Source organism: Ictalurus punctatus, chromosome 7, assembly GCF_001660625.3.
Source record: "Ictalurus punctatus breed USDA103 chromosome 7, Coco_2.0, whole genome shotgun sequence".
NCBI classification, from domain to species: domain Eukaryota; kingdom Metazoa; phylum Chordata; class Actinopteri; order Siluriformes; family Ictaluridae; genus Ictalurus; species Ictalurus punctatus.
The window spans coordinates 9,108,989-9,131,775 of record NC_030422.2 but is presented as its reverse complement, the minus strand read 5'-3'; the positions used below and the strand labels follow the sequence as shown (position 1 = coordinate 9,131,775).

At 38.4% G+C, this 22,787-nt stretch overlaps 1 protein-coding gene across 1 annotated transcript in view; it reads right to left on the bottom strand.

The window, feature by feature from the left end:
* Positions 1-1,316: 1,316 nt before the first annotated feature.
* epha4b (eph receptor A4b) overlaps positions 1,317-22,787 on the bottom strand; it is a 109,082-nt gene continuing 87,611 nt past the window's right edge. Inside the window, exons 11-17 of the mRNA XM_017472732.3 lie at positions 22,258-22,443; positions 13,222-13,283; positions 11,621-11,830; positions 9,495-9,644; positions 8,924-9,117; positions 7,136-7,273; positions 1,317-7,016 (exon numbers count right to left, since the gene is read on the bottom strand). Of these exons, the coding sequence (XP_017328221.1) occupies positions 6,917-7,016; positions 7,136-7,273; positions 8,924-9,117; positions 9,495-9,644; positions 11,621-11,830; positions 13,222-13,283; positions 22,258-22,443 (1,040 nt within the window). The 3' untranslated portion in view covers positions 1,317-6,916. The remainder of the gene's footprint in view (positions 7,017-7,135; positions 7,274-8,923; positions 9,118-9,494; positions 9,645-11,620; positions 11,831-13,221; positions 13,284-22,257; positions 22,444-22,787) is intronic.

Genomic DNA, 22,787 nt, shown 5'->3' with positions numbered 1-22,787 from the left:
ATTAAAGTAACACAGGAGCCCAATTTCTATAGATCGTTTCTGACCTCCAGAGCCTCTGGCCAGGAACTCGACCCCTGACCTGTTGACTTTCACTAAAACGGTGGCTCTCAATGCTGAACAAGCTCCCAGAAGCTCTGATCTATGCAAAGCTTGAAGCATAACGATTTGTTTAGTGGGAACAAACCACACAAAGGAAAAGTTCAACATTTGAACTATTCATTTGAACTTTTGCATTGGTCACCCCTTCTTTTTCATTTGTTGAAAAGATTTGTTGGCTAGCTTCATGTGTCTTGGAAGAATCAGTAGCTGTTGGTAGCTGTCGTGTGGTAGCGCTTGAAAGCTGGCTAGTGGTTGGAAATTGTTAGATGACCAAATTGGGGAGACAGTGGGGGACCATGCGAAAAACAAAACAAATTTTTAAGGCATGTAAATGGATTGTAATTAAAAGTTTTAAAGGTACAAGAAGCGCTATATTCTCTTATAATAACAATGAAACAGCCTAAGAGGTTTTATTGTTTGGCATTATTAGTTATATTCTGTTATATTTCCCCTTGCACGATATTATTTAATTGAAGTTGGTCCCTGCGCTGCATCTCTATCCTCTGTTGTCTTGTGATTCTATTATCAGAGGCTACTAGGGAGAAGACAAATCCATCTAACCTGTCCAGCTAACAATGGGTGAAAAATGGCTCTGCACCACACACAGCACGTGTGCATGCGTGTATGTGTGTGTGAATCCGGGAGGTAAGACAGAGGAGAGAAATACAGGGTGGGGATTGGGCATAATGGATCTAACATTGAGTGACAGCGGAGGCAGCAGTGCTTTATGCGGCTGAGGAAGAGCATGCAGGTCGACGACCTCTCCTTCTTTCCCTGGAGAGAAGCCCAGATATCACTGGGGAATATACCATTACACTCCTTGTGGGTCAAAGGGCATGTCTGGTTAAGATCGGGGAAAGGAGAGGCTCTGTTTTCAGAAGATTTCTAGAAACGTTTGTGCATATTTTGTGGTTTTTCCAACAATTGGTTACCATTCAGACCTTAAAGTGAACCAGTTTTATCTGATCCTATGCAATGCTGAAAATATATGGTTAGTGATTTTATTTAATCGATATTTATTGTTTCCATTTACCAACTTTTTTTTTCCATTCCACAGCACTACCACTGCATTACCACTGCACTTTTTGATTATCCATGGTTGAATTATGTACCAGGTATGCACATAACAGGTATTAAGTCTTACAAGTTATAATTTCACCTTAAATTGTGACTGTCAAAAGAACACAGAAGGCTGCAATCAGAGCCCAACACTTCCATTGAGAAATAAAAATTATTCGCATGTTTATTACAGCAACATGAAAAGTGTACACTCTTGCAGTGGGCTGAACAGAAACCTGCAGCAACTAAAAGACATCGGGCACGGCTTAAATAGATGACCTGTCAGAAGGAACCAGTAATACGGAGTCAAAAGAAATGTACACATCCTGCATTAGAGTCACTTCAAGGACAATTTTTGGAAAAACATCATTAGCCTAGCTACATCACAATTGACCGTTTTTATTATTATTATTATTATCTTGCAACAAATATGCTTTAGACAAACATTCATTTCAGACCCTTTTTTTGTTTGTTAGTCATTGACTACTATCAATTTTGACTATCACAATCTGTAGATTCATGTCTTCTCGATCACGTTCCTTGCTTTAAGACACACAAACATGCTTTTTTCCGATCATATAGCTCCACCCACTTTTAGTTTATACTGTAGCTACTTTGCAGTTTAAAGACAACCCCTCCCCCTCCCCCTCCCCCAACACACACTTCACATGTTTGGACACAAACAACTTGCTAAATATAATCAAAATAAAATGTACATTTTTTTAAGAAGCCATGGCTGCCACCCCTCAAAAATGTTTAGAGCTAAATCATATACAAACATTTCAGGAAAAAAAACCCAAAACAAAACTTTTTTGATATTTTGTCGATAGTGGGTGTGGCCTGTCCAGCTTTTTTTATTTTATTTTACGGCAGTAGCCAAAATGTATAGCTCACAGATAACTAATTAAATAAAAATAAAATAATGTACGAAAATTGGTTGATTTATAGGTTACGTGCTATAGGCTTCGTACTAGCCTTATTAACAGATTAGCAAAGCAAGAAATCTGTACTATCTACGTACAATCACCAGCGGCATCAACAGTCTCCGTCAGTTCCTTCCGAGTTTCATTTTTCTTTTTAATGTTTCTATAAACGTTTATTGAGATTGTATGGCAGGTTTATAAGATAAAACCACAGGTATAAGTTTTTTTTGTCAATTTATTTGAAGGTTGTGAGTGGGGAATGGAAGAAACCACACATGCCATAGGATTGGTCCAAAGTATCATTCAGGTTAATTGTTTGGAGACTAATTTGGATAGAATCGAGAAAATCTCAAGTGAAACGCTGTTGTGCCATCGCTTTGTCTCAGAAATCTAGACCTTGCGTCCTAAACGTACGAACGGTCGCATGTTGCTAGTGTGAACGTAGAGTGTCCATCTTTGGACACTCACCTCGTCGTTAGTGACTATATTCTTACATTTGGATAAAAAATCACATGGTCACTTCGTTTTTCCAGTGCATTGTCATGGGAGAGAAAAACAAGCTGGAATATCATTATCATCATTTCCATTAGTATCTTTTTTTTTTTTCTGTCTCGTGGTGCCTCCCAAAATATATCCCACGTTCACTTAATCTTAATCACCACACTGTCTGTCTCCTCTAATAGACTTATTAGAGAGAATCCAAAGCAGCCGAATTCTGCCACAGAGATTTAAACTGAACATAAAAACGAACGCCAGAAATGGCTTTTCAAACGAATACTGCAGTTTGCGTCTTGCTGTGTCGCTTGCAGTCAGTAAATAAGTGTCGTTAAGACCGCTTGAGCTGGAATGGATGACAGATTAATTTGCTTTCACTTTGTGTTAATGTGTGAATGGTGCAAAAAAAAAAAAAAATGTTAAAAAGCAAAACAATAAGACTTAAACAACATCAAGAATAATAATAAAAAAAAGTCAATGTACCTCAGATAAATAATAACAGGGGACATTAGCAACTTAAACTCATTTTCCTTAAGGAGTGTTCATGAATTCTGTTTTATGTGAAATTCCCCAAACATGGAATTGTTTCAAACAAATTGCACAGTGCGATACAGATTATGCTTTGTCCCAAATTATGTATGGGCAATATGGTTTTATATTTAATTACAATACACCAAATAAGGAATAACTACACCATTAGCAAGAAATGGAAAATGTCACTGGGGTAATATCTGTACTAGAAGGAGCCTCACTGGTGACATTCTTACTTAATAAGAAAAAAATAAATAATGCGTGGCCATGACTTACTAACTCAAGGGAACAAGATCATTAAATTGTGGTAGTGAGATAATTAAATGTGGCCACATATTAATGAGGCATGGTTTTGCTGAAATATGAAATCCTATTGAAGTTCAAATTTGGAGACAGATCGTTACTGAAGACTTCATTTCTCGTTGCCTAATTGTCAGAATTAACTGATTTCATATTAAAAAAACAATAGCAATCTCACTGCTAATACCATCATCTCTTTGATCTAGTTATAGTAAATGATAGAATTGAGATGTTCGTTGTTTTGTATATTATATACGTTATTTTCATAAAAATAGATTGCTTTCATTGAACAGACTTACGCAAAAAGAACATTCTGTTTTTTCCCCCCAAAACACCTGTTGGTGACCATGACCAGTCTCTAACCGTGGCCATACCTTCATTATCTCATTTCCTCGCATTACTAAACTGTGTTTATGACTCATTTATCTCATTCCTTTGAGTTAATAAATCATGGCTATGACTTAATTATCTCGTTCTTGTTTTATTAAATCATTCCCTTGTGTTACTAAATCATGTTCACTACCTAATTATCTCGTTTTCTTGTGTTACTAAATCATGTTCATTACCTAATCATCTTGTTCTCTTGTGTTACTAAATCATGTTCACTTCCTAATTATCTCGCTCTCTTGTGTTACTAAATCATGTTCATTACCTAATCATCTCGTGTTACTAAATCATGTTCACGACTTAATTATCTTGTTCCCTTCTGTTACTACATCATGGGCACAACTTAATTATCTTGTTCCCTTGCATTAATAAGTCACGATCCTAACTCCACAACTTATTTATCTCATTCCCTCAAGTTTCCACAAGTTATTTATCTCATTCCCTCGTTTTCCCCAAGTTGTGGCCACGACGTAATTATCTTGTTCCCTCACTTTACTAAGTCATGTCCATAACTTAATTATCTTGTTCAGTTGTGTTACTAAATCATGGCCACAACTTAATTACCTCATTCCCTCATTACTAAGTCATGCCGATGACTTTATTATCTTGTTCTTAATTATCTCATTCCCTTGAAGTTACTAAGTTGGGGCCACAACTTAATTATCTTGTACCTTGCTCATCTTTCAACCCCACTCATCGTTCCCACGTTAATAAACCATGGTCAAGCATTATTTTTAATAATTAGAGATGTCATCAGTCATGTTCCACAGCACTAAAGAGAAAGCATATGGATTAAAAGACAAGGGGTTTGCTAGTAAACTTATCTTAAGAATAACTTAGGAACCTATGTTTGACATTTGTTTGTGTAAATGAAATGAATATTTTACAGAAGGAGTACAAAAATATTAGTGTTGTAAATGCAGCAAAATCAGCATGAATAGGTGTGATCGCTATTTCCCCAAAGTTGCATGCACCAAAACAAGCTTGAATACTGTGAATAAAAGAAGGTTCAACCTCTGAAAGGTGAAGTAACACAAAGCTGGACGTGTTGCGCCAACATCCACTATAGCTTTCAGTGGCGTTGTTATGATAAATACTATGTTCACTATATCTCATCATGATACTGCCTCTACCAGGAAGAAGAGAAAGAAACGGCACAGTTAGTAAGGCATCTAACGTCAAGCAGCTACAGCCACCACTGGAGTGAGAAAAGAACCGCAGTCACTGTCACTTGCTTATAAAAGATGAAGCTTTAGCATCCATGCTACATTCCAGAGTTCTGTTATATCCCACGGTGATGAGCTCCACCAATCGATACGTCTCACATCTTCTTTAACTTCTTCAGAAAATGAAATAAAGTACATTACAAACATTCTACAGCTTTTCGTTCACTCGTTTGAATTCGACACTGTACACCTTTATACACTATTTTACAAGAGTGTAAGTTGTGTTACATGTTCTGCTGTAAATAAACATACTGTGAAAGTCATGGTGTTTAATGTTGATGCACAGAGCTCACCAAGGTAGCAAACTGACTTTGTCAGCCATCACCAGTGTTGGGTTGCAAAATACACTGGATTAGCATTTGGTGAACAGAGTAAACAGATTTTAACAACCATTACATCCACCTTGCCAATGTTGGCCCAGTATAATTTTGTCCACTGGGCTAAGATTGGGCCATCAGGACCGCCTTTAAGTTCAACTTCCCAACATTGGCCCAATATCATTTTGTCCATTGGGCTAACATTGGGCCACTAGGCCCAACTTTCAGCCACGTCTAAATCCCCCTTGCCAACGTTTGCCCAACATTGACAAAATGTAGTATAGGGAGGATCAATCTAGCCACCTGAACTAGACATTGAGCAAGCATCAGTTTGCTACCTGGGAAGAGTCTGTGTATATATTATGTGTTCCTCATAATGCTAAACACAAATAATGCTCCCATGCATTGTTGCGCTATGTGTAACATCTTACCATACTCAGGACTTTGTTAATTGGTTTATTAATTTTCCCAAGTTAGCTACATAGTTAAAGGTGTAGGCTAATTTGCTTTAAAACTTTAAAGGAATACTTGACTCAAAAAAGCCACTGTTATCATTAATTATTTGACAGCTGGCTCTGTTATACCTGCTGTCCTTTATTTTGATGTTTTTATGTAGAGAATTCCTTTAAAGTTCTCAGCCGTGTATAGCATGTGTACCATGGTGTTCTACATACCCAAACGGGCATGTTCTGCTTTTCTGCATTCATGAAATGAGAACCAACCCAAAATAAGTCAGTTTATAGGTCCACACACAGAGACATTCTCACTCATTTTTTAAAAGACAATACCGTTGCGTTGAAGGAGACCCATCCTTATTTTTAATAACCATGACTAGCATTAACTATCAAACACTAGCCCACAGTATGACTAATACTGTAGTGACTAAAAAAAGACAAACCCCTGACATTCTCTACTGGGTATTACAGCATGGGACAACTCTTATCTTAACCATAAATTAGCTTCTCATTGCAATGTTTCCTCATACCATAATGCAGTAATCTGAAACACAAAGACCAGAATACTGCTAGCCCTACTTCCGCTGGTGAAACATAATCTCCTATTGCTGATAGTTAGGGAATCCAACCAGAAAGAATGCCTCATATAATTATTACTGTAGACCATTAAAAATGTCAAGTCTGGATAAACATCATCTTGTGAGCCAGGGCTGCAAATCACACTTCCTGTCTGCTATCATGTTCAGAGCACAACACGACAAAGCTCATACTGTGGCTCCAAACACACCACCCTTAGGTCCAAATCCACCCAGGCACCTTTTTATTCACCTATATCAAACCTTGGAAAATGAAGCAAATGACAAGAAACAACAATGCAAATGACTGTACACATCTCACAATAATGTTCATAAATCATCAGAGTTCGTGTTTGATCATCATCCGTCTGGTCTGAATTTTCCACTGTTAACCAGTCTCTGGTTCTGCCGCACAAATTGTGAGCTCATGGGCTGCAGCCAAACGTCCGGGATTGGGGGTTGGCATGGTGAAGCACTGTTTTGGGTTCCACACTTCCACACTGTCTCTCTTTTTCCTCCTCTAACTGTCTATCAGCTTGTCCAGAGCTGTTATACTTGCACATGGCTCCCTTGGGCATGCAGACTCTGGACACTAGCGAGGATCTTCTTCTGGTGCCCAATGAGGGTCACACCCATCTTACTCAACTCACTGAAAGAGAAGTTGGAGAGAAAAACAAAGAGAGTTAGAGATGGCATAACACGGTGGGCACAGATGTTTTTGGATTCAGAGTCTTAGCCTACTCTCAAGGGTTTATGGGTTTTCTGTACCTTGCACTGATGTAGATTATTGAATCTAATGTGACGTAGCCTGCAGATGTGAAGTTGTCCTTGTACTGGCCCATCTTTATGGCATCCAGCCACTCATCCACACTATTGACGCTGAACTCTGGGGTGATCGGGTCTTCCCTGTAAAGGACATGAGCAAGCCATACAGCAACATACCAACTTTGGTAATGGTTTAACAGATATATTAAAACAATGAAGCAAAAAACGAAAAAAGCAGACCTGGTATCTCATAAAAGTATTATCTGAACAAGTGTCATAGATTCTGATACTGATAAGTCTAGCATGGAGTATGTAATTATTTTTAATGCATGACAGATTAATTCCAATCTCTAAGAGTGCCCTTCTTGATCAAGGGAGTTTTCATGAACACATCAACCCCGTAGTAGAAGCAGAGTGGTTTCCCTGCATAATGAAGTCATTTCCCTATTAATCATCCAGTGAGTTCGAATCGGAAGCCAGCTCACATGGTAGGTACCATTTTTGGGCAGCATAATGACTTTCCCATCTGGACAGCACCTGCCCACTGAGGTCCCTTATTTTGGGTAAATTAAAGGAAGCATTGTATGCATCCCTCTCAGTCTAGGCAAGCCCATAATTCTGTTCACCAGACCGGCGCTCTATGACAGTTTCAACATTCATGGTATACCGAACCATTTTATTCGAAGAGAACTGCTTGTTCCAATCTATGTCCAGTCTAATCCAATGTATGATGATGCTGAAGGCCGTCCCAAATGTGAGGCCTAACTCTTTACTTTTCATGATCCCTAGAAAAGGTGGTTACCTTTGAAAGATTTGGCTACTAAGGCACCTACCTGAAGAACATCTTGCCATGGCTATCCTGAGTTACCCAGAATGTCAAGAGCACTGTTTCCACCAGTCTATCACAGGGCACCATGTACACGCAACTATAATTTAGCATAGCCTATCCACATACAAGCTTCTAAATTGGGAGATGAGAAGAAACCAGAGAATCTTGAAGAAATCCATCTGGACATGGGGACATAACGTGAAACTCCACACAGACAGTAACCTGAGCTCAATACTGAACCAGGAATCCATGCTACCCCATCCACTGAGGGGCAGTGGTGGTGCAATGGTTAAACCGTCTAGGTTACTGATCAATATGTCAGGGGTTCAAGCCCCAGTACTGCCCAGCTGCCACTGTTGGGCCCTTAAGCAAGACCCATAACTCTGCTCCATCTGCTCCATGGGTGCTATATCATCTCTGACCTCAGCTTCCTAACAAGCTGGGATATGCACAGAAAGAATTTCACTGTACTGTAATGTATATGCAACAAATAAAAGCTTCTTCTTCTTCTCTCTTCAGTCCAGATACATTGTGAAGATGTTTAACAGTGCACAAGCCATAGAACTATCCCCACAACATCAATGACTCATTGTTTAATTAGCTACTGGCCAAATCAAAATGGTGAAATCAAATCGTTCACTGTAATTCTCTCCTGTTTTACTTAAACAAACTTTAAATAGCTATAACTTGGGGGGTGCAAATGCACCGACCTTGTATTTTCACATATGACAGCAGTATTTATAAGAATAAGAATGTAATGTTGTACCATTTTCACCAAATCCTTATAGGCATGTCACTCATTTATAATCCTGTGTAAATCTTCAGCTTAAACGGTAAGAACGGTGGGAATGACATGAGGTACAAGACAACATGACACAAAAGGTCAGATTTCTCATTTTCAGTTATTTTCCCCTAATAATTTAACAATGATTTGACAGGGAATTAAAGCTATGGCAATTTACCAGATGGAACTGTTGGCCAGCTCTTTCAGGGCACCAGGATTTCGGATCAGCTTGTCTAGCATGTTGACAATCTGGCTGAACTTGGGTCTCTCAGCTCGCTCTTTCTGCCAGCAGTCCAGCATCAGCTGGTGAAGAGACACTGGACAATCCATTGGTGGGGGGAGACGGTATCCCTCTTCGATCGCTTTTATCACCTGAGCGAGACAGTGAGTGAGAATACAGGCTTTGAGTCTTTAGCTAGACATATGTTGAAATTCAGTACTTAGCAATGGATGTTCTGCTGACCTTTTCAATTTGACACTACTTGTTAACTGTTTAATAATTTATTGTGAAATTCAAGCAGCCTCAAACTCTGGATGTTGGACTTAGAATGAGATTTTTCCTGCGTGAGAAAAACCTAAAAATCTCTGAGTAGGACTGAACTACACGCACATTAACTTAAGCACGTGCGTAACCCGACTCTGAGGAACTTTCCCCTGCTTTCCCCAGCTTTCAACCTTAAATCACTCTGGTGATCAAAACACTCCTGGTGTTCAATAATTCCAGAAGGACTTTGTAGATGGACACTCACATCTTGATTAGACATCTCCCAATATGGCCGCTCGCCATATGACATCACCTCCCACATGACGATACCATAGCTCCACACGTCGCTCGCTGAAGTGAACTTCCTGTACGCGATGGCCTCCGGTGCTGTCCATCGAATGGGGATTTTTCCGCCCTAAACCGAGAATAAAAAAGGAATGTGAACCAGACACCAAATCATCCTCATATACGATAAAATTTCAATGCTCTTCAGGCAACCCTCTTAGCTTTGGCACTGTTTGCTTTGTATTCAGGATATTTAAAAAAAAAAAACCTGCAGGTGTAGGTAGCGCAGGGGATTGTTAGAACATTAAAACAGTCCTTGACAGTTAATTTCCACGTCAAAGTCAAACAAAAGGCAAAGCGACTCCACTTTATATAGACAAACGTGAGCAGAAAGCCAAGGATGGGCTTTTGAAAACGAATCATTTATTTATTTATATCCACTTATTTTATTATATCTAGTATCAAAGGCACGACACATAAATTCATTGGGTTCTGTGTTTCTGGGAAGGTTCAGTTTGAAGCGATGGGAAACTGGGGAGTTGAATGTGGAAGTTGCTTAACACATGCATGCAAAGACAAACACACACCACACTCCGTAGTCTAATTAGCTCGCGTGCCGGTTTGGTGCCGAGTGTAAGATCTTGTACTCAGGGTTTCTGGTATTTTGTTCTATCGCAGGCCGACAGGAGCTCTAGTTAAGCATGTTGAGAGAGGAGGCGGACTGGAGGACAGCGTGTCAGCCACATCAGGGGCATAGAAGGGCCAACTTCTACTCACACAAATATAGAATTAACACGCGACTCCTGAGACACTCACACTCTCCAAGCCTCCAACTCTCCCTTCGGGTGAATTCATCTCTAACCTTTTGACACCCAGTGCCACTGCATACCTTCTACAGACTCCTTTTCTCTAGTCTCCACCTCACTCAATTTGCGGCATTTGTGAATGAATGTGAACACCAAAAAAGGGACAGGAACTATGTTTTAACAGATATGTTTCGATTTAATTGCACAATTTTAAGTTTGAAATTACATTTTTTTAGTGGCATTGAACAGTACACAACAAAATTTTTTCCCAATTAGACAAGGTACCAAGTAGAACCCCTTTAGGAAGCCAAGAACCCTCTTTAATGCTGAGGACCCTGGGGACATCCAACCCACTTTTTTGAAAGTGTAATACGTTAAATACCACAATTCCCAATTCTGATTGGTCAGAAGGTGCTATTTTCATATATGATAATTTCTATAGTATTAACTATCTGTCTGGACATGTTTATTTAGCGTTAAGGAAGGAGTCAGTAAAATTGTAAAATGAAGCTTTTTTTAAAAATAAATAAATAAACAGACTTTGTGATTTCTCTGTAACATGACAAGCTGCTCCATCAAGCTTTTATGTCCTTTCTCGTAGTAAACTGGCGTTTCATTCCGCCGGCGGAATGGGAAATCAACTTATCGAATATTTTCAATTAGTATAAACAAATGAAACATCGCCGCAAGTCATAAGATTATAAGATTAGTCAGGACACTGTTGGGTTTCTGTGTGTAGAGTATCGTGACTCTGTGGAGAGACTGGTGATGCAACTTGAATTAACTTGTTTCCTGGACGTTCCACAACATCGAATGCAACTATTAGTAGATAATAAGAATAGAAGGTCCATATATTAATTAATTAATAGAAAATTTCATAGTCATATTATTTGGGCAAATTACTGTGGTATAAAAGGAATAAAGCACTTTGGGGGAAAATTATCAAATTTGGGCTGGTAACAATAACTCTGCTTTATCACACCATCTTGTTGATGATTAATTTTTTTTTTTCTTTAATTCTATAATTGCCTGGGACAAAACTGGTCTCTCTTTTTTAAAAAAAGTTGACTTATCTTCTTCCCTGTGTTCATTTCTCAGGATTATACCTGTCTCCTCTAAAACTCTCACATGCAGATGTCTTTAAATTGTGAGCTTATAAACCATGATGAAATCATTTATTACTGTAGTAATTGTTTTTGTTTTTTTTGACACATTCATTCAAGTCCAACTAATTTCAAATCAACGTGAACGACAAAAATCCTAGTGGCATCTAAGTCGTGGAGCAGATCAGGTGACCTACCCGTGTCGTATAAGCAGCTTCGGGGTCATCCTCTAACACTCGGGACAAGCCGAAATCTGACACTTTACACACCAGGTTGCTGTTGACCAGAATGTTCCGAGCAGCCAGGTCACGGTGCACGTAATTCATGTCCGATAAATACTTCATCCCGGATGCGATTCCGCGCAACATTCCTACCAGCTGGATAATGGTGAACTGACCATCATGTTTCTGAAAGAAAGAGAGAGAAAAATCGATTCATATTAGTATTATGTTCTCATTTTCAACAATGTCCTGTCGGATAAAAAAAATCGGATTAGTAGAATTTTGCGCTTTTTCAAGTTCAATAAACCTACTTTGTGTTGGTGGATTTTTATTTATTTATTTATTTATGTTTGGACCCTAAAGTTATTTATAACGGACTCTTAACGAGGTTACGTTTTACAGCCGGTCCCTGTTTCACTGTAATGGCAATTCTTACACAAGGTTATAGGTGTGGAAACATCTGTTTTCCGCACGTTTGGGAGAAAAATGAAACTCTGTTTTTAGCCCCCGAAACAATCTAAGCTTGGAGCAATTAGCCTGATGTTTTCATTTGCATATTGGACCTGTGAAGCAATCTGCTTAAAACGCCTCTTTTGTCTCTCTGAGCAATATCAATCCCAAACACAGTGTTGTATTTCACAAGAGGCGAGTTAATTATGCCTTGCCTTATAAACGCCGTTTGTTTGATTGATTGCTTGGCCTCATCAGCCGTCATGCTTTTTGTTTTCAATCTCACTGCAGTGGTTACTGTAAGAACAGCTGCATCAGGATGTGTGTGTTTGTGTGTGTGAGAGAGAAAGAGAGATAGAAAGTGCACCACTTGTTTTTGCTAAATTGATCTGCGCTCTAATTAAACACATGTAGCTCGGGCAGACAGGCTATGAGCTATTAGCCATAAAAACCCACCCATAATTATGTTAGCTTTTTTTTATGCCAGCTCAAGTGGTATTTATGGCGTTCATTAGCCTGCGGAAGGATCGAAAAATTTCAAACGTGCCTCTTTTTTTTTTTTTTTTACAGTCCCAAATTTCATTTTCATTTGCTCAAAGTGTGGGCAATTAAAGCGGAAGCCTGCTTCAAAGTGGGAGATGAAAAAATAAACAAAAACAAAAAGCAACAAACATCCGTAATAAAATTACGATGCGATCCTTCCAAGGTGACAAAAGTGGCAATAAATCCGAGGCGATTTGAGGGAGGAGACATTCGAGCGGATTTGTGGAGGGAGTTGTTAGGTCTTATAATAAATCTACTGACTTTCCCTATTCTGTAGCGTTCATATTTCATTCTCTCACTGAATAGGGATTAATTCGTGAACCCCCCCACCCGTCTAGCTTATTTAACCTCACGGTAAAAAAAATAAAAAAAATACATGCAACGTTCAGTTCAAAATGGCGGCCATTTTGCATCTTGCGTGTATGAAGAGGGTCCTGTTGTCCAGAGGAAAAACAAAGGGTACGTAAGTACATACTTAGATGTGTATCAGAGTTTTTACCTGGTAAAACTTTAAGCCATGTCACACAACATAAACATTAAACGTGTAAGACATCTTTTATTTTAAACTGAAAAAAGCGGCTAACCTTTAAGAAAGTATCCAAGGATCCGTTTTCCATGAACTCGGTTATTATCATCACCGGTTTGCCTGCGAACATAAAAAGAGAAGGAAATAAAAACATCGACCACTACAACATACTCCACTAGAGAGAGAAAAAAAGATACTCCTCTGCCAAGCCACAGAGATATAAATCACTGTAATGGCATCATTAATCCTACAGCAGAGGGATAGTAAAGAAAGGACGGATGGAGGGAGAAAGAGAGAGACAGAAAGAGAGAGAGAGACGAGTGTAAAGCCCATGCCACACTTCTTCCACCCCTAGGAAACTCTATTATTCTTTGTGAAGGATCCCTGTCAGAGACCTTGACCACGAGCAACAGTGATTAACAGTGCTCTTGGTCTGTTCACTAGTTAGTAATGGATGGCACATTTTTTTAAATGTTTTTTTTTTTTTTTAGAACAGTACAAATTGTGAAAATGTTTGAAAACGCCCAACACCAAATTTTCATGTCAGTTAATAGTGATAGAAACATTCAAAATTAGAAACAGACCCAGAAAAGCCTTTCGCACCATAGCATACATTAATACGATTAAAATCGCACTGCTTTTATTTCACGCTTATTTGTACCATGACCTAAAGTTTAAAGATGATTTTAAATGGATTGTTTTGTATAAATTGTAGAAGTTTATATGGGGGAAAAAACTGCATATGAAATAAATACTAAGTTAATAAGTTGTTTTTTCCATTTGTGTCATTTAATCAAGTGATAATAAGAATATGGTGATTATGTAAATGGTCTGCACTTATATAGTGCTTTTTTAACCTTAGTGGGTTCTATAAAGCACTTTACACTGGTTCTCATTCACACACACCAGTGGTATCAGAGTTGCCATGCAAGGCACTAACTTGCCAACTTGGGGTTCAGTGTCTTACCCGAGGACACTTCAGTATGTGGAGTCACGTGGGCTGGTAATCAAACTGCCAAACCTACGATTAGTGGACAACCTGCTCTACCACCTGAGACACAGAGGCTCAATTACATAACGAATAAAACTCTTAGAGGATTGTTATATTAAAATAATCAGTGACAGGGTGGTGTGACATGGCCTGACACGAAGCTACTGTTACCACTTCAAAATACGTCCTGAATTATTTTATTACTTTTAAGCCACGGCAATTTTCCCGATGATTATCGGCTCATAGTTACATTTAATGTTGTGGAACTAGACCTGTCACGATAACTACTTTTGTCGGACGATATATTGTGCCGGATATAATTGCGATAAACGATATTATTGTCATTTTAAGACCATTTTATGCCACTGATAGCATAATAATGCGAGTACACCCTCTCAACGAGCAACTGATGTTTAATTCTTAAGAATATTCAGACATTTTACTCGACATCACATAGGAGTCAAAGGCATTTTGGTTGACGAGAAAATGCAAAATTGGAACCAAATAATGTTTTTATATATTAGCTTATCAACCCTTATTGTGAAAACCTGAACTGCTGAAATAATAACTTTACAATGAGTACAATATTATAATACAATACTGTGAATTCTTTATGCTTTAGTTCTTCATTGTCCGTGTTTTAGTGAGTTGTTACAGAAAAAGCGTATTCAGGACGTGACTTCTACCTAGCGCCTTACTTACGTTCAATTTCACTTGTGCAGAAGAGAGGTGTCATATTAGGTTTAGGTTGTGTAGATGTCTGATTAATCTCATATGTGTATAAGGATGCGTTTTGTTGAGTTCATTAACCCACTAGTAAAGCGCTTCAATTTACAGCTGTTCATTCAGCTTCAGCTCATGCTGACAAATGGAGTGCGAACGGCGAGCAACGTTCATTCTTATGTACTGTAAACACAACGGGCGATATCGAGGTGAACAAAAAACGATCGAGGTCACGTCCATATATATCGTACGATAAGTCGATAACGTAATTATCGTGACGGTAATTAGCATATCAGCTATAAATGGTGGTTTCCTCACCAAACTCTGTCTATTACAAGTTAATAAGACAAAAACAAACAAACAAACAAATAAACAAACAAAAAACGCGGCTTGTCATGTTACCAAGAAATCCTCCAATATTGAAGGCATTCCCATGTCGGGAAACTGACTACATTTCACGTACTATTTCCTTATTAAAAATTTCGTAGCTTAAAGCTCATTTGATTGACAGGTAGCCTATTCACATGACTGTTTATTACATCAGGCATTTATTCACATCACACGATCGTCCTGAGATTCCGAGACTACCATGCGCATTAGAATTAAAAGATGGACTGCCGTGGAAACATCTTTACTGTATGAAATGTATCATTTGTACATTTATTGCACAAACACACTACAACACTGCAGTGTACGAGGATGCGTGTGAATGTGTGTGTGTATGTGTGTGTGAGACATGTGAGCGATTGTCCCTGTCTCTCGCTTAATACAAATCCATGCTATACCTGATAAAAGGTATAAATCTCTCCACAGTGGAACGCGGCGCAAATAGAGGTCAGGTTTGGCCGCATGTGTATGCACGTGTGTGTGTGTGTGTGTGTGTGTGTGTGTGTGTGTGTGTGTGTGTGTGTGTGTGTGTGTGTGTGTGGTGGGGAGGTCGCAAGCTCTGCCGGAGCATCTCCTCGTTGTACATCAGCCCAAATTAAATCACTATCTCACTGTGATAAATGTCTCCCCAGACACCTTAAGAAAAAAAAAAATCTCTTTTACCTTTTGCCAGTAGAGTAATGTAGCTGTCTGGTGGCTGAATGAGGTTTGCGACCCACACGTGCAAACACACACACACACAGCGTTCTAGGCAATGGCATGGTGGTCGGCTGCAACTACCAGGCTATTTCCATCCATCCATCCATTTTCTATTCTGCATATCCTACAGGATTGCGGGGAACCTGGAGTGTATCCCAGGGAGCATCGGGCACAAGGCGGGGTACACCCTGGAAGGGGTGCCAATCCATCGCACGATCACATACACATTCACACACCCATTCATACTCTATGGACCAATCAGCCTACCATGCATGTCTTTGGACTGGAGGAGGAAACCGGAGTACCCAGAGGAAACCCCCACAGCACGGGGAGAACATGCAATCTCCACACACACAGGGCAGCAGCAGGAATCGAACTCTCAACCATGGAGGTGTGAGGCAAACGTACTAAGCACTAAACCGGGCTATTTCCAATAATACTATATTTCTTCTATTCTGGAACAGTATAAAGCATACGTTTTATTATTATTTCTTACTTCAATTTTATTATTAGTTTCTTGTATAATAGAGCAAGTTAGCTGTGGGACGGGTTGCACTTCTTCCCTCTACAGGGCCCATTTTTAAGATGTTTGATTTTGTTTGATATCTGGTATGTTGTAAGTATGTTGTAAAAAAGAAAAACATCACCAGAAAAGCTATTCTCATACTATAATGTTACTTGCTAGACTGAACTCTAACAACAACAACAACAACAACAACAACAAAACACTCAAATGTATACGTACAAATTTATACGTAAACTGTTCACGGGAGCATTTACACAAGAAATGTGCTATTTATGGAAATCCAGTTAGGTCGGAAAAACCTTTGTATATATTTATGTATATTTACAATTACATGAAATGTTTAAAAATGTCTGACCATTTTAGTTCGGTTTAGCTACGTAATTTCCACACAACTTTACTAACCGACTGATAAACGCATCCTGTTGTCTATAGCGTGATTATATGTTAATGGATAGCTGCAAACAGAAGCCCAAGGATTTTGTGTTCGTGAGTATGTGAGCTTTAGAGGTGCCGCATAGTTAATGAGATAAAAGCGCACGGGGATGTTCTCTCATGCTGTAGAGTGATGAGCGCTTCGCCGTGATGGCCGTTCACACAGATGGACTATTGATTTTACTCCAGGTGTTAAAGTTACGGTCCAGAAAACTGCCACCTTGTCCATGCTATTTCCTCTTTCAGCACTCACCACCCTGTTAACGGGCTAAATGATTTCCATTTCCAATGACTTATTTTATCTTCCTGGTTCGTCAATGAACCTAGCAACAAAAAGGGATTAGCAATTAGTTAACTCCAATGTCTTATTGATTCTCCGAACTGATTTCTCATGGAGCGACAATATACTGTATTTTAGTGATTACATGCTCGATATTTGCCTCACAAAGAGAAGCCCAGGATGGTGACGCTATGCAAAACTTCCATTTTACACTCGATATACTCTACAAATACACTCGAATAAAGGACTAAGTACAAACGCTGGGATTTCAGTATGTTGTTTTGACTTTCTGGTTTTTTTTAGATGTTACCTAGAAAACCTTTTTTTTAAATCAACATGCATAATCGCAATTTTCACCTTACTCACACTATTTGTAGCTTGGAGAACGAACGCGAACCTGTATAGTAGCTTAATCGACTTCACTGATAATAAAGCGATCTAAATATCTGTATTCTGAGGTTTAATCACCAAATTTTAATCGTAGGTCAATGTATTGACAATGCATTTGTCTGTCGATCAACTTTACACAATTTGCTGAATGATCCACGTTTTTTGATTAACACATCAAGATTAAGAATGTAAAGAAGGTAAGAGCATATTAAAATTAAGAATATTCCTCCTGTAAAAGTATACATAAGTATGTATATTTAAAAAGATATATATAAAAACGGTGATGTTATTTAACAAAGAAGCTATCTTAAAGATATCTCTATGATATGTATCCTGATATATAGGTTTGTTCCCTAGCAATACAGTAGTTTTTTTTTTTTTTTTTAAAGATCCATGATATGTTATTTGATTGCCATACAAATAATTGCATTTTTATGTTACACATAAAAAAAAATCACTGAAATATGTATAGAAAACAATTTTTATTTATAAAAAAACCTGATGTAAAAAAAAATGTAACATTGAAAACATTGTTTTAGAACACTTTACAATTTAAGTACAAAATATTAAAAAAATATAATCATCTGTTTTCAGTCAGTTTGTAAGCTTTACTATTTAGTGATTTAGTAGATGTCAGAGGTTAGGAGTTGCAAAAAAAAAATTGTAAAAAATGATTTCAAGATATTATATACAGTAAATATACATATTATAATGAATATATAAATACTTATATAAATATTTGAAACAAGTAATAATGATTTGTTGGAAATAAAATATATTCATCCAGCCATCCAGCTTCTATACTGCTTATCCTACAGGGTGGCGATGAACCTGGAGCCTATCCCAGGGAGCATGGGGCACAAGGCACGGTACACCCTGGACGGGGTGCCAATCCATCGCAGGGCACAATCACATACACATTCACACACTATGGACACTTTGGACATGCCAAACAGCCCACCATGCATGTCTTTGGACTGGGGAGGAAACCAGAGTACCCGGAGGAAACCCCTTTAGCACGGGGAGAACATGCAAACTCCCAACCCCCAACCCTGGAGGTGTGAGGCGAACGTGCTAAGCCACCGTGTGCCCAAAATATATTCATATATTACAAATGATCCAAAGTGTCCATTGTGTATGAATGCGTGTGTGAATGTGTATGTTATTGTGCCCTGCGATGGACTGGCACCCTGTCCAGAGAAGTGTGTATGTGTGTTGATTAGAACACACAGGCTGTTCTATTTTCCAAGTTATTTATTCTGCTCTTATTTTCTTATCAGAAAAGTAAATAGATTCTGACCATAATCTGTTTATTAGCCTGTCCTTATTATTTTGTTTGTTTGTTTGGTGCCAAAAAGCCTGTTTAAGCTTGATTCTAGCAAATCAGCTACTTGAAAAATAGAGAGAGAGAAAAAAATTTCTCTCGCACAGCCCTATCGAGATGAAGCCTAAATTCCGGATGTCTTTAACGTCCCTGATGATAGCCGCCTCCAAATGGAATGTTTCCAGATTAGTCGATTGTGGGCGCATAAAAGAAAAGCGATGGAAGCGATAAGCGCGGTTTGACGGTTTTCTTTCTTTCTTTCTTTTTTCCCTGACGTGAGAGTGAAAGGGCCATCTTCGAGCTTTTCTTTTAACGTCGCGGCAATCTGCATAAGAATGGGGGGCAATCAGAGCAGGAGCGCTGGCTTAAAGCGTTATTCTGCTGAAAGAGTGGTGATGCGCAATATGCAGAGCTCTGAGGAAAAACACACACACGGAATTTGGGCTTCTGTGGTTATGCCTTAAATTCTCATACATTAGCATAATTTTTCCTCCCTAGACAAAGCCCTGAAATCATTATTGTGATTTTTTTTTTCTTTTTTGAGTTTCTAAGCAAACACTGACCACAGAGAATTTTTAAATATTATTATTAGTATTATTTTAAATATTCACAGTACTGTTTTACCTCATGGAGTATTTACGTTGAGCTCATGCTGTCCTTCTTCCATCCAGCCACTGGCCAAATTATACATTCCTATACAGTCATGTTCATACATTCATATACCCCTTTCAAAATCTGCAAAATGTTAATCTTTTATTAGGGATCATAAAAACTTCAAAAGTTTACATATGTATGATTATTAATACTGTGTGTCATTACCTGGATGATCAACTACTGTTTTTACACTATGTGATAGTTGTTCTTGTTTGTCCTGAGCAGTTAAACTGCCCACTGTTCTTCAGAATAATCCTCCAGGTCCTTTTTCCAGCATCTTCTGCATATTTGACCCCTTTCCAACAGCGGCTATGTGATGTTGAGATCCATCTTTTCACATATAGGACAACTGAGGTACTCGTACGTGACTATTACAAAAGGTGCAAACGTTCACTGATGCTCAAGAAGGCAACACGATACATTTAGAGCCGGTGGGGGAGGGGGTATAGACTTTTGAACAGGATGATCGTTGTAAATTGTTATTTTGTTATTTAATCTTCTGGGAAACATGTAAATATCGTATGTAGCTTCTGAAGGGTGGTACTAAATGAAAATAAAGAGATTTTTTAAACAAAATAATAACAATTTACACCATGTCTGAAGTGCAGAGGTTTTTTTTTTATTATTTTATTTTATTTTTGAATGTGTAAATTCCATTGCTATTTGTTGTGCTGTCAGGGTCACGCAGCTCTGTGTAGTCCTAGACATGTTTTTGAATCCTGCGTTCCCCACTCGAAAAAACACTATGGTGTTGTCATATCTGTAGCTATGAACATCCCAATCACAGCGCTGATTTCTTTAACCAATCTAATACGTTGGAATGCTAGTGAATACACTAGGTATTAGAGAAAAGAAACAAAGTTCTGCGGAGACGCATGGTTCATTGTGTTTGGTTCGTGGATTATTGTGAACACAGTGTGCATTGTGTTCATTGTGTTCATGTGCAACTGCTAGGATATAACAAAGCGAAATACAACTTCATGTGTGATATTTAGTGCACTGGGTTAACACTGTTTTCCACATTTAGCTCATCTTGCTTGCATTCATTTCTGCTACTTTTAAACCTATACTGCTGATTATATATATATAAAAAGTCGTTAAGTTGGCAACACTGGTCTGCACTGACAGCTAGATAAAAGGCGGGCTAAGCTCCGCCTCTCCTCAGCAAAAAGAAAATGCAGAGGGAGAGGGAATGCGGGGTTTTTCATTTATGCACATTCTATTTGAAACACAGTCAACTACACAGAGTAACAAAATGATGCCCTGTCTGTTTATTTTCTTGAAAACCATTTGCGCCCCCTTCCAACCCCCCCCCCCCCCCCCGATATGTCTGAAATTGCAACAGTTTTTTTTTTTTTTTTAACTTTGAACATGAAACAATGTCAAACATAATATTAGACAAGCCGTTTGTCTTTTTTGCTATGCAGACCTGTTTCAATTCATGAGTGCACACGGTTCCGTTATCGCATGTTGTTGCCATATGGTATCAATGACATTTTACCATTTAACAAAATACTCAAAATATATCAACTTGTTTAAATGACAAAAAATAAATGTTAACTTCTCATAATAGTGTTTAATTTTTTTTTTTTTTTTACTTTAAGTAGTTTTGCCTAAATATTGAAAAATGTTTAGAGCTCTCCGATGATGACCTTCACCATGCCATGTGACTGTAGAAAAGGAAGTGCAAACAGCACTTCCTGGTCATCTGACATGGCATTTATATATATATATATATATATATATATATATATATATATATATATATATATATATGCTTCTGTAGACGTGTAATAAAACCAACCTCGTGAATGTTTCATACGGCCTAAACTTCTTAGCACACGTTCCAAATTCTTTCTGTTAGACGTTAAAAGCAGCACTTTCTCCCTAACATGTGCCTTTTGCTAATGAAAAGTAAACCTGATTTACGTAGCTAATCGCTCTGCAAACGGCGTAAACGCGTGCTAACGAAAGGTCAGGATTTGCATTCGGCATTAGTGCGTAGGGCGAGAGAAAGAAAGAAAGAGAGAGAGAGAGAGCGTGAAGGAATAAAAATTAACGCGGGATGGTGAGAGACTTCGGCACTGAATATTTATGACACCGAAAACACACGCAATTAACTATTTAATTAATCGCATTAATGCGGTCATACATATGCATGCATCTTTTGTTGGGCTCTGTAGGTGGAAATGGATACAGAAAAAAAAAATTTAAATAGCAGCATTCCCACACAAGCCTACTCATTCCTTATGCATGCCTTCATATCCGGGTTTTGGCACTAGAAAAAAAAAAACAGATCAAGCACTTTCCCCAATTACGACATGCACAAATTGGTTCTAAAGAAAATTTATTCAATTCAAAGTTAACAAAAGAAATAAACGAAGCACAAACCCTCTTGGGAAATAAAAAAAAATCTTTCTCAAGCATTTTTTGGATAAAGATGCTCTCTCATAGAGAACTAGTTTATTTTAGGGTTCCACATAGAACCTTTTACATATGCATTAATTTAGTCTGTTTGACCTGAAACTTCTGTACATTTCTTTGCAAAGAAATGTGCCATATTAGCGCCATGACAACAAACACATCAACTTGAGTGTAACCCCAATTAGCACCATTAGACTGGTACTAATTGGGACACTATGACACTAAGTCAACATAGTTAATGACTATTAAGTGTAAATCACTCACATTTGGTGACAACCCCCTCCAGCCGGATGATGTTTGGGTGATCGAACTGGCCCATGATGCTCGCCTCGCTCAGAAAATCACGCCTCTGCTTCTCTGTGTAACCCGCTTTCAGACTCTTGATGGCCACATAGATCTCGCGCTTGCTTGGCAGCTTCAGACGGCCGCTACACACCTCACCAAATTCCCCTTAGGAGTAGTGCAAAGTGTTAGTACTTATTTGACAGAAGAAGAAAAAAAGAGAGTAGTTGCTGTGCAGGTGACTGTTTGCTGGGTAGATTCGAATTTAATAAGTGATTCAAGTCTACACTCTGTGACACTTAATCCGTGACGACAAGATTAATTCATAGAACTTTTATTTGAGGATAGCTACATCTATATGATATTTGCTGTTGCCTTTCGAGTAAGAGATGAAATGGCAATTTGTTTTGCTAAATGGTTGTACAACTTCTGGTCAAATGAGGTGCAGACTTGTGTCTGGACTTGTGAAAAAGGTATTCTTCAAGATCCGAAGCATGCTGAAGTATGGTGGT